Consider the following 12,984-nt stretch of genomic DNA (forward strand, 5'->3'; position numbering starts at 1 on the left):
TAGGTTCTGACTGGCTTAAGAGTCATTCTGGTTCTTTCATGTTTTCGATTTCCAGAAAGTTAGAAGAGGTGAAAGGTCATATGTTTCGCTGGTGTGCTACAAATAAGCGTAAATGAGGTATAGACTGGCAAGATTTGGAGAAATCTGTAGCTTTGGGTTCTTTTCGTCTTCGGGATACTAAGGAAAGATCTTACCTTCTTACTTTGTGGGAAGAGAAAATTTCCAGGGCCCCAGCTTTTCTTTTTTGGAAGCAATGGTGCAAAGTTCGCTGGGATGATTTTGGTGAGTCTCATTCTAGTTTTTTATTTCGTTCAGTCCATGCTCGCCATCGACGGAACAAAATTTTGTGTTTGAAAAATGAGCATGATGAATGGATTTCTGATTAGGTTGGGATTTCTTCTATCTTGGAAAACCATTTTACTGAACTGTATAATTGCCGGGGGCTTAATTCTCCTGTTCCTTCCTGTAACTGGTATGATTTGGAGCTTCCCACTCTTTCAGAGCTTGATTTCCAATTTCTCATGACGGAGTTTTCTACCAATGAAATTAAAGAGGCCATGTTTCATATTGGGAATGATAAATCCCCGGGTCCAGATGGTTTTACTTCGGCTTTCTTCAAGCAGCACTGGGCAATTGTTGGTCCAAGCAGTTCAATTCTTCTTTGTTCATGGTTACCTTCTGGGAGAGTGGAATCGTACCTTCCTGGTGCTTCTCCCGAAGGTGGACCATCCTGAGTTAGCCTCCCAATTTCGCCCGATAGGCTTATGTAATGTCATATATAAATGCATTGCCAAATGCCTTACTCATCGGCTTCGAAAGGTTTTACCCTCTCTCATATCTGATACTCAGAATGCTTTTGTTCCGGTCGATTAATGGCAGATAATGGCTTGCTGGCCCATGAATTACTTTCTTACATGTCTAATTCGTGTTCTAAAAATATTTCTGCTGCTTTAAAGTTAGATATGAATAAGGCTTATGACAAGGTTAATTGGGATTTTCTCTGGGATGTTCTTCGAAGATTTGGTTTTCCTCCTTACTGGGTTCATATCTTGCAACAATGTGTTACAACGGTGTCCTATCAGCTCTTGGTCAATGGTTCTCCCTCAACACCTTTTATTCCTAAATGCGGGCTGAGGCAAGGGGATCCTCTATCTCCTTACCTTTTTGTGTTATGTATGGAAATTCTGTCTTTGATGTTACGCCGTGCTGAACTCAGGGGTATTCGTATTGCTAGTCGGGCTCCTTCTATTTCGCATCTCTTCTTTGCTGATAATGAGCTGATTTTCTTTCATGTTTCTCCTGAGGCCTGTGATAATGTGCTTTCGGTGGTTAATGAGTTTTGTTCGATATCCGGTCAAATGATTAATATTCAGAAATCTTTTGTTAGATTTAGTTCTAACACTCCGGTTGATTATCGAGAGTACCTTTCGCACAGCCTTAAAATGCAGGCTCGTCCTTCCATTGGAAATTATTTAGGGCTCCCTGTGGATATGGGTCGGAGTAAATGCAAAAAGTTTCAGTTCGTGATTGATAGGCTGGTTCAGCGACTTTCCGTGTTTTCTTCTCTCAGGCTTTCGGCTGCAGCTAAATTGGTTGTTATCAACTCTGTCTTTATTGCTTCTTTTAACCATGTTCTCTCGGTTTTTAAGCTTCCTTCTACGATTTGTGATAAAATCAACTCTCTTTTATTACGGTTTTGGTGGAAGTCTGGGGAAACGTCTAAGGGGCTAGCCTTGGCTCCTGCTGCTGCTGTTTATCTCCCAATGGGTTTGGGGGGTCTTGGAATCCGCCACATCCAGTCCTTTAATGTTGCTCTGCTGGCTCAGCAAGCTTGGAGATTGAGACATAATCCTCAACTCTTAGCTTCTCGTGTTCTTACAGCTAAATACTCTGCGCTTCTTCAACATAGGTCGCATTTTTCTGGTTCCCGTTCTTCGTGGGGAAGCCATGGTCTTCTTCAGGGGAACTTTTCTCTTTCAGAGGCTCTTTCCTGGAAGATTGGGTCTGGAAAGAATATCAGCATATTAGATGATAATTGGTTGCCCAATGTTAAGGTGAGTTTTAAGGATCCGATTCCTTCTCAGGCGAGACCGATGTTTGTTTCGGGGCTTTTCTCTGCCAACTCAACTTCTTGGGATCCATCAAAGGTTAGATCTCTTTTTCCTCAGTTGGTGGCCATGTCCATTCTGAGTCTGGAGCGTCCTTTAAAGGCAGTTGATGATTTTGTATATTGGAAATATACACAGGATGACAAGTTCTCTACAAAGTCTACTTATTTACATATTTTATCTCAACATGTTAACCCTCCGGTCTCTTTTATTCCTCCTTCCTGGTGGAAACGTCTTTGGGGGTTACCTATTCTTCCAAAATGGAAGATGTTAGCTTGGAAGATTGTTCTTGATGCTCTCCCGTCTATGGCAGTTCTCTCTCGTAAAGGTATTCATGTGAATCTGATTTGTATTTTCAGCCATAGTCAAGTGGAAGACAGGAATCATTTGTTTCGTGACTGCACGTTTATTGGTTGTTTATGGTCCTCTATTGACTGGGGACCTTTTCCTACACCTGATCATTAGTTGCCTTTTCTAGACTGGTTTACAGGTATTATTTCTGGTCTTAGTTCAGGGAAATTCTGGTCCATCTTGGATTATTTCTTTGGGGTGTGCTGGGCTATTTGGTTAACCAGAAATAATGTTAGATTTCGTTCGGCAGTTTATTCTCCCAATTCCATTTTAGAATTGGCGTCAGATTGGTGTTTCAGGAGTCAGAATGCTCGTATTCTTACCTTTTCACAAATAGACAAGCCTCCGGGGTTTCCTTTTCAGCCTACTTCTTTTGCTCTTTGTGGCAAGTTGGATGATATCTGTGATATTCTTATGCTCTTTGATGGAGCTTGGGACAGGGAATCTCATGAGGCGGGTACTGGTTGGTTGTTTTGTAACGCTGCGTCGCAGCATCCATTGGGAGGCGGGGCTAAAGCTTGTGTGGCTGGTTCGACTCTCCATTCTGAACTCCTAGCCTGTTTGTATGGTCTTCAACAAGCTCGTTCATGGGGTATTTCTAAGCTTCTTCTCCTTACTGACTGTTCTATTATTGCTACTTTGCTGTTGTGCAAAGATTTGGCGGATGTGTCAGTGTGTGCTGGTCTATTCAGGACATCCGTAACATCTTGTCGGGTTTTACTACTTGTCTCATTAGGAAGGTACCTAGGTTGGCTATTTCGGAAGCTCATTACTTGGCTGGAGCGGCTCGTCGCAGAGATCTTCTTTTTTCTTTTTAATTTTAGTCTTTTTTCTGTGTTCTCTTTGTCAAAAAAAATATAAAAAATAAAAAAACATTTTAAATTTTTTACTAATATATATTTATAAAAATTACAATCAAAGTAGTGTATCTACAAACGTGCTAGTCAAAATGTAGCACTTTTTTTTTGAAAAAAAGAAATATTAGCCATGACCAAAATTCATCAATCAACATAAATATATCAGGCTATGTGGGTAGCACATTGCTCTACCAACTAAGCTAATAGCCTTCCAATTCACACGAATCAGTATAATGTAATTTTTGATATCCAACTATCCCAAAACAATCAATTTTCATAACATTCCATAGTAATAAAGAAAACAGTAACAAAGAAAATGTATGCAATATTTATGTGCAATCATCCTATCTCAAGTCATATCAATTAAATCATAATCACAACAAAAAAAAAAAAAAAACACAAATACCAACATAGTGCATCACAAGAAAAAACTCGTCCTCATAAAGAATCTAGTAATTTCATGAAAATAATTTATAATACACATGCTCATGTCATATTAATATTAAACCATTGAAGTTAAACTAATTTAGACAGAAAGTTATATTTCTTGAAACAAAAAATAAACATAAAAATCTGCAAAGGTAATTTTCTATTTTCCTAGAAAGCAAAACGAGGCTAGTGAAAAGGTCAGAAACCCTTTCCCCAGTTGACCCATGAACCACCCCTTCCCTCAAGATATTTGTCATTTCATATGTATATGTAGAGAGATCCTCCTTAAATTCTAACGCAACACCTTATTTTTTTTAATGTAAATCCTCATCAAATCAACCAAATAACTTTCATGAATAATTTACATGCTATTCGCAATTGATTTAAGGAATCAGCAAATTAAGAGGAATTGCTTCACTCAATTTTGAGCAGGTTGTAATCTATTTTAGTCACATTGGCAAACATATGCTAACAACCCAAAACGACTCATGTTTAAGCCAATATAATCATTGTACGTTACCCAAGGAAGGAAAAAAAAAAAAAACAAACCTAAGCCTCTAGTCCTCTACCTCCACTTAAATAATAATCAACAACTTAGATGCCCCTTATTGTTATAATGACAATATAATAACATAAGTATCAAACTTCATCAATTATTAAAAGCAATAAGAAGACCAGTTGATCAATCCAGTAAATGAATAGAGTACAAATTTACCATCTAGACCAATTGTAAATTATTCTGCCACCAATCACATGCTTAGGGTTCCATCTTACTGCTGAAAGCACTCTCACTTTGTCTGTTCATTTTTTCATCATTTTTAGTTGTTGCAAGTGAGTTTCTACATTTCCGGTACAATGTCCATCTTGCAGATGGAGGAATTGCATATTATTTAGATAAATTTTCAGATAATGCTGAATAATTTTCAGACAAAGTAGATTAGCAGTGGAAGATGGCATTACAGTTCATCAAAATAACTTGACAGCATATTGCGCCCCAGAGAACAATTACAGCAAATTAATAACTAAAAAAAACAAAAATGAAACTTGAGTATACAAGATACTGCATTATTACCATTTAGTTCGGCACCTTCTTCTTAAGAAACGGCATTTAAACTTCGAGATTGGAAGCAGGGAAATTAGCGCTTAGGAAGACCACGACTATGCATTCCAAATACCTCACCCACGTAATTCCTGCATAAGCAAAAGGAGAGTGAAAACATCATCAAATTTTGATATAAAAGGAAATTGGGAAGGACACCATTACCATCTAGAGGTAATATTAAACATATGCACTGACTTTCAATTGTCATTCTATAGTAGCAAAAATTATCCATCCGAAGAGAAGTGATATGGGCATATGAAGTTTCTGATAAGAGATTAATAAAATCAATTCGTAAAGCATGCAGTATTAAACCGCTATATTCCTCAATTTAATTTTAGTGCTGAGAGAGAAATCAATACAATGGTGCAAAATGTTACAAAGTCATGGAGTTATTTTGATAATAACTACCTCAGATAAAATTCTTTATACTGAACCTCATAATTATTAAAAAAAAAGCATCAAATTAATCAGGATTATCGAGCATTACTTTAACCAATGACCAGCTTATTAATTACTATCACCTAAAATGCAGTTCGAGAGTACAACAGTCATATGATAACACCAAGTTTACACTCGTATATCCTCTCGGTATAGGCTAAGGCAAGCCTGCAGAAGCAGCAAACTATAAGCTTTTTACACTCTATAAACCCCACTTCAATAAAAGGCATGGAATCTCCACAAGGCGATTTACCTGCAATTTTATGAAATCTAAATATTTATTTTACTCATTCAAATCCCGTAGCCTAGGGAAAATTTGAAGTCATCCACCTAATAGGGCTTAAATATTAACTGACACAAGCTTAAAACAATTTCATGTTTCATGACAAAGTACCGAGTGTAATTGTTCGTGTATAGTTATAGTGGTCATCTAGATAAGGGAAAGGAACCGTTCTACGGTTGTCTACTCTAGATATCACAACAGCCAAAATATGCATGAATTGTACAAAGATTCTATAAAAGGAGAAGGGGAGGATAGATGCCAAATTTCACAAGTCATGTTGTTTGGATTATTATGGTCTAGACAAAGAGCCTGCATAGAGCAATAATAGTCAAATGAAAATGTTCACAAACTTCATCAATTCAAAGGGGAATACCAAATAGATGCAGACATATAGCTTGGAGCTCAATAAGTAACTCTGCCAACATCTCAAAGTAGAATGACTCGTGAGGGACAAGGGACCAGAATTATGTATGACTACTATTAAATACTTCCTATTTAGTGAGGAGCTTGACACTAATCAAGTGTGATGTGTTGACATCTGACTATTTACTTTTCCAATCATAAATTAATCACAGAGCATTAATTAGCTTGATATCATGCATCAACCTTAAACTTGAAGTTGCAGGATACTGACAGTTTAATATATATGCAAACTGTGGGGTCAAAATATGTAGTCGCTTAAACATCATATTTCTAATGAAGGTTAGCTATATCTACCTGGTAATCTCAAGAATTGTGATGTCTCCTAGGACCTGCAAGTTCAAGAGTAATAAGTAAAATCACAGTATGAATGCTACTCGAATAACATATTTGAAGACAAAATTTAATAGTTTATTGCATCAACTTACCCAAAGCAAGCTGGACATTATCTATCAAGACAGTTATAATAATAAATAAAGCATTGTAAATTTACAACGAAAACAAGCCACAAAAATCAGAAATCTACAAGGCCTAGTGAACAAGAAAAATAATGTATGTTCAAGATCAATGCAATAAAGCAGAAACCACAATCTACATGAATATTACAACTCAATGATAGCTAATGAAGCTTTCATATAAATTCTTCTGCGAATTTATAAAACTTGCTCAACACTCTGCTCGGATTATGTGGCATACATAGAAGTATATTGTAAAACTTGCTCAACACTCTGCTCGGATTATGTGGCATACATAGAATTTATAAAACTTGCTCAACACTCTGCTCAACACAGGCTTTTTTGAATCATACACAGAAATATGTCTGAGAGGTAACTTTGAAAGGAGCAAGTTGTTTAGTATAGAATAAACACCATAATACACAAGGAGCAAGTTGTTAGTATAAGATTAAAACACCATAATATACAAGGAGCAAGTTGCTTATTTAAAATCACCTCTTCTCCCATCAAAATTAAAGGTCCTCTCCAGCTGTCCAACCATCCGAGTTTCAAATTATTCAAATCAATTAAGAGGAAAAACAAAGTTAAAAGCAATCTGCTTTATTGAAATGAAAAAGATCAGTATAAAAAAAATATCCATCTGCTGATGCTTTACGGTACCCATTCTCAAAAAACTGAGTTTAAATCATAACATTTCCATCGTCAAATAATTAATTAACCCGTAGACATTATGCAAGAGTTTAAAATAATTATAGTAAACTTGTGCATGTGCTATAGAAGGGCTAAAGAAACACATTCTAAATAGGCTAAGAAGTTCAAAAGCAAACCTGGCCGAAGTAATGCAGGTAGAAGCTCTTTGTGCAGGGACAAATAATATAGAACCTGACACTAATGTATTGAATAAGGTCAGGATAGTACCAATTCGGTGAAGCCTACGCAAAAGGGCACCTAAAGGGAGCTTCTGGTTAGTTACTTAGCTTACTTAATTTTGGAGTGAATTAGACCAAAGCAAAAATAGAATTGAAGAATTACCCAGGTGACCAGCCTTGTTCCCTCCTCAAGGGCTTTTTTTCCAGTCAAAAGCACCAACATCACGACGTCGAAGCTATAAACATCCCCTTTGGCCGTTGCTTTTCCTGTTTCAAAGTATTCTGGGGAAAAAAGTTTGTCAGTAAACTTACCAAACTGGTTTGGCAAATAGATAATTTCTAGAAGAAATGGCAATATATGTAATAGCAAAGCTTGAGCATAAAAATTCAAAATTAGAAGAATAGTTTTCATGATTCTGATAAAGCTGCTGGGTAGAGTGGGTACTAACAAAGTTTTTGCTAGCCAAATCAATAATACGTAGGAAAATCAGTACACTTAAACAAATTATGCAGTGTCTAATAGAGTGATAGCTTAACACGATTTTGCCAGGACAGGTGCACAATTACCCCCTTGGTAAAGCCCTACCTCAAGGTGGTCTGTGGAAGGTGCCTACCGAGAAAAATTGTTTAGATGAGGGAAACGAGCGTTGAACCTTGGACTGAATTGTTATATCCACCCAGGTGTAAATAACAACCTTTGACCCAAGATGGCCTAAGTTGCGAACTTATGGAAGCCACGGGATCCAACCATCGACTCAATTTTCTAGTTTAACAGTCTAACACTACACACCAAGAAATTGCTAGCACAAATAAACCAGATATTCATAAATCAATCCAGATCCAGAGTTCATGTGTAATTGTGTAAACATATAATAGCAGAAACAATGCAACATATATACTTGACATCCAAAGTATAAAACAGAATCACCATGACCAGGGAAATGATCTTAGTATCACCATAATTGGACTAATCAAAAGTTGATATACATTTCGTAAAATTGATTCAAAGATGCAGATTCAGTAATTGAATAATTGGAGGGAATGAGCGAATGGAAAAAAGAAATTAGACAAAGAGCTAACTGTGCAAAGTAAATCTTGCTAGTTTGGCAATTACCAGATGTCAAAATCATAGACAGAGATGCATATCCACAGTCACTTTCCAGTAAGGCAGCCAAAAATCATCATAGCTTTCGGCTGAATTGCCAATCTTCTCATCCAGATGTCAAAATCATAGACAGAGATGCATATCCACAGTCACTTTCCAGTAAGGCAGCCAAAAATCATCATAGCTTTCGGCTGAATTGCCAATCTTCTCATCTACAAGCTCTTTCTTCTTCTCATCAATCTTAAATACAACGCAGGGCATCAATACGGTCAAGATCTCCCACAAGACGATGCCAAAACAATAACATCAGCTTTCTTTGTATGGTGCTTATTTGCTATCATCTCCCGAGACATCTAGCAATAGGTACCAAGTGAATCATATTGCACTGCCTATTTTAGTCTTTAAGCAAGAGATACCAAAATCATCTAGGACGTCTACTTTTACACATGTAATTTCCGAGAAGAAGATTTCTGATTTCAAATCACATCAAAGTATTTCCTGAGAATGATGAAATTGCATTCCCCGACCAATGTCAAGGGCAAATCAAACAAATCAGCTCTTTGACATCCCACAGTTTAACTAACCCATTACTCTAAAATTCACAAATTAATCTAATCACTAATAATTCATAAAAAGCAATATGCAAAACCCAAGAAATCCAAATTAAATATCATCAATAAAATTAAGCAAAAAGGTCCCAAATAAATCACAAAATCAACAAGGGTCAAATTTCCAAATTAAAGGAACCAAAAATTATAAAAATGATTGAGCCTTTATTTAAATTAAAAAGAAATAGAGAGGAAGAGAGAGAATTAGTACTGTTTGAGAGTTTTGGAAGTGAAAAGCTTCTTCCAGACGCCAAATTTGAGGCTTTTTTTTAGCTTTTCCCATTAATAAGTCATCACATTTCTTAATCAATTGAAACATTTTCCTCGAAATGACTTCTTCTATGCCCCCCATTCAAATCAACAGAAGCCTCCTCCGCTACATTCTGATCGGAGAGGCTCTTAAGTAGTCGCAGCCCTGCCTTTGTGATTGATAAGAAAAAAGAAAGACTATGCCAACCTTTGTGACTTGCTAAATCGGGGAAGGTTGGCATTGAATTGTATAGCAGAACTTTGTTTTGTGCAATATAGCTTATATGCAGTGTTCTTCCTAATGCCCATGGCCTTGTACCTGAAAACCATAAACATCAATAATTCCTCAGCCAATGTTTAACAGATATATCATCATCACAAGAACTTACTGAACCTAATAGGCATGGTCTTCAAACTCTTCAATCAAGTCTGAAATCAGTTATATCAGTTCCAATCAAGGGTGACAACCTAAAGCAAGATCCTATTTTCAGCTGGCTTTAGACTTAGTCTTTTTGTTCTGTTTACTTTTACATGAACACTAAGTCTGGAAAAGGGCTAGTAAGTTCAATTTCACAACTAAATTAAGTTTAAATTGATTATCATTCAAATGAAAAGAACAAAGCCTCAAATCGCATAACCTGGTAATTACATTCCTTGCCTCTAATATAACTATTTAAGGATCAAAATTGTAATACGGTTTCCTAAAACAGAACGCAACTCTTAGCAAAGCGTAATACTTGCCTGTGCGGTATATACCTAAGGCAATTCCAAATAGCTTGCTCTATTATATAACAACATATATATCTTCAATTAGCCCTTGAAAACTAAATCGTTGTAAATCAAGATGATTCTTCTACAAACAACTATCAATTGTAACACAATTTACTGGAAAGTGTTAGAAATGGAGGGTCAATATTCACAATTTACCTTATTTTCCTTGTGTGCACTTCTTTCTAGTTCAAGTTGAGACTGTGCAAGGTCTCTTTGCCACTTAATCTCTCCCATTTCCCTCTCCAACCGTACATAATAACAAGACTTTAGTCAGTTAGTATAATTAGAAAGCAATCTCATTTCCCCTCACTCTCTTATATTTTTAAAGGGTGGGCACCATGGGGACAAGATGAGTTTATCTGTGCTTCAAACTTTTGCTTAATAAGTAGAAGAACAAATTTAATCTATTTCAAGATTCTGAACGCATGCTAAAGGCTAAAATGGTTCTGTTTGAGCAACAAAAGTCTTGGTGTGTAAAGTTTTTAACAAGCTAAGAAAGCATACCTTCTAGATTTTCACATTTTTCTCAACCAGCAGTGCCTTTAAAGCTGATGAAGACGAAGGTTTTGGACTTTTGAGCGAAATAGAGGCAAGAAAACAAGAGTGTATACTTTCCTTGGAGGCTTTGATTTGAATGGAGTTGAATAGAGAACACATTATTTACAAGATAAAGTCAATCAGGATTCCACCAATCTAGAGAACTCAAAATCAGTACAACTTAAACTTCTTTGATTCGACATTCAGATTTGCAAGCCCACATCATGCAGAAAATGGAAGGAAAAAAGTATCCTGCAGAGTATAATATAAAGAAAGAAATAGAGAGGAAGAGAGAGAATTAGTATTGTTCGAGGGTTTTGGAAGTGAGGAGCTTCTTTCTAACGCCAAATTTGGGGGCTTTTTCTTAGCTTTTCCCATTAATTCCTCATCAAATTTCTTAATTTTTGCCTCAATTGAAACACTTTCCTTCGAATGACTTCTTCTATGCCCCCATCCAAAGCAACAGCAGCCTTTGCCGCTACATTGGAGAGGCTCTTAAGTAGTCTCTAGTCGGAGAGGCTCTTAAGTAATCATAAACTAAGAATGTTGTTCCATATGATATATTAGACCATCTCCAATGGTGAGACTCAAATTTGAGTATTGAAATACAAAATGAGTTATTTTTTACTTCCAATGGTGATACCATACTTACTTCTCAATTTAGCAACTCATGTGAAGCCTAATTTCCCAATGGCGAGACTCTCTAGAATATACAAATGTCACTTTCAATTTATGGCTCCCAAATCCATTTCTTTTTAATTATCAAATATTGTAAGATTAAAAAAATGTAAAACTTAAATAAATTACAAAATATATTAGAATATTAGTAAGGGGTCCACACTTTTTGTCAAATGAGACTCAAAGTTGAGTATCTAAACTTAGCAACTTTCTTTTGGAGTTGCTAAGTTTAAATACCACCTTATTGGTATAGATTGCAAAAAATACTCTCCCTCCAAAAAATACTCACTTGAGTCTCACCATTAGAGAGGGTCTTAATCTTAAATTTGAGAGAATTCCAACATCTACAAATCCTGAGTGATACCTGTTTAGGGTAAAATTACCCATGACAAATGGACCAATCCGGACCTGCCACGTGTCCACCACGTGGGCCAATCAGCGTCCGCCACTTGTCACCCTAATAGGTCCAACATGGACTAATCAGGTCACATCATGTTGGCCCATTATCCGCCAACCTGGAAAACGGCCATCGCAGGCCCAATTCCCGAGGCAAGCCCAATCAGTCTTAGGTTTTCCCAGAAAACCTAGTATTGGGCACATACTTCGAGGCTATATAAACATATCATTAGCCTCCATATTCAACAGAATGACTCTCACCTAGAGAAGTCTAAACACATTGATCACTCCTCCCCTAGAGGAACCAGATCTCCCCCCTTTAATTTCCGCATTTATTACTCCTCAAACAAGTACTAACTTGACCGTTGGAGGCGGAGCTCTCAGGAGTCTCCGTTATTTTGCAGGTACAGGCGGCCGGTTCCAGTCTTGGTGTTGTAACTCTCCCGCAGGACATCAGAAAACCCCGAAACATTTGGCGCCGTCTGTGGGGAGAGTACTTCTGAGATGGCATCCACGTCTGTACCGACTCTTGAAGAGAGGCGTCCCCTAGACGACCCTCAAGATCAGTCGGACCATGATACCGACGAAGAATATGAAGTTGAGACTCACACGGCCCCTGACGGGTCCCTCAGAGCTCGACGCACCCGAAAGGAAGGAACGGGGAGCCTGCCTGGCTAAATCAACAGGCGGCCGAGGGATCTGCCCCTATAACCAGGAATGAACTCATGGCCCTCATGAGTACTTTCAAGGGAAAGATCCAAGAGCTTGTCAATAAAAAGGCTACCGCTCCACCAAAGGAACAGTCGGCCAGATCAAACCACTCCCAGTTGAAGTTACATGCGCCTCGCATGAAACTACTGGGTACAACCGGCAATATACCAACCTCCGAGCATCCGACCAGGCGGCCAACTACTGCAGGCGTCATACGGCCGAATGCAAAGAGTCAGACGGTCAAGCTTGTAAGCTATTTATTATTATCATAGCAGCCAAAACAGCCGTCACCATAGCTGGTACCAGCCGGCCAGACGACAGTATCTTCTGGATCCGGCACAAACAGTAAATACTCCGGGCCCATTTTGTGGTTAGCAATAAAGCTCGCCACGTTGTCTCGCATGGTTGCGATCCGGCCCCGGGGCACCCTGCAGTAGTAGGGGGTGTTTTCCTCTCTGTAAGAGGCGGACGGCTCTGCCCAATTATCCCCCTTCTCCACTGCATGGGAACTTCTCGCCTCTTGTAGGCGGTTATGTTTTTCTTCTGAGTCAGAAGAACTATGGTCAGAAGAACTATGGTCAGAAGAGCTGGAATCGGACTCGTCCCCTGACGAGTCC

At 37.9% G+C, this 12,984-nt stretch overlaps 1 protein-coding gene and 1 long non-coding RNA gene across 2 annotated transcripts; one reads left to right on the forward strand and one right to left on the reverse strand.

Annotated features, from left to right (window-relative positions):
- Positions 1-872: 872 nt before the first annotated feature.
- Positions 873-4,639, forward strand: LOC110683240. Its single transcript, XM_021859581.1, has 3 exons — positions 873-2,436; positions 2,599-3,158; positions 4,568-4,639. Exons 1-3 carry the CDS (start codon positions 873-875, stop codon positions 4,637-4,639), a joined length of 2,196 nt encoding a protein of 731 aa, XP_021715273.1.
- Positions 4,640-4,648: 9 nt separating this feature from the next.
- Positions 4,649-11,263, reverse strand: LOC110683267. The gene is made up of 6 exons (XR_002503590.1): positions 10,550-11,263; positions 9,237-9,593; positions 8,427-8,770; positions 7,476-7,594; positions 6,286-7,391; positions 4,649-4,936 (listed from the first exon to the last, which is right to left on the reverse strand). It is a non-coding gene; the product is annotated as an uncharacterized LOC110683267 (long non-coding RNA).
- Positions 11,264-12,984: the final 1,721 nt, after the last annotated feature.

Source organism: Chenopodium quinoa, unplaced genomic scaffold (genome assembly GCF_001683475.1).
Source record: "Chenopodium quinoa cultivar QQ74 unplaced genomic scaffold, ASM168347v1, whole genome shotgun sequence".
In the NCBI taxonomy this organism is placed as follows: domain Eukaryota; kingdom Viridiplantae; phylum Streptophyta; class Magnoliopsida; order Caryophyllales; family Amaranthaceae; genus Chenopodium; species Chenopodium quinoa.

What these genes read in the sequence shown, in the direction of transcription:
- LOC110683240 (XM_021859581.1), top strand. Translation starts at nt 873, where the DNA reads ATGGCAGATAATGGCTTGCTGGCCCATGAATTACTTTCTTACATGTCT. An exon ending in GGCAGTTCTCTCTCGTAAAG is followed by an intron (nt 2,437 to 2,598) that starts GTATTCATGTGA and finishes ACTGGTTTACAG; the next exon opens with GTATTATTTCTGGTCTTAGT. An exon ending in CTGGTCTATTCAGGACATCC is followed by an intron (nt 3,159 to 4,567) that starts GTAACATCTTGT and finishes CATCATTTTTAG; the next exon opens with TTGTTGCAAGTGAGTTTCTA.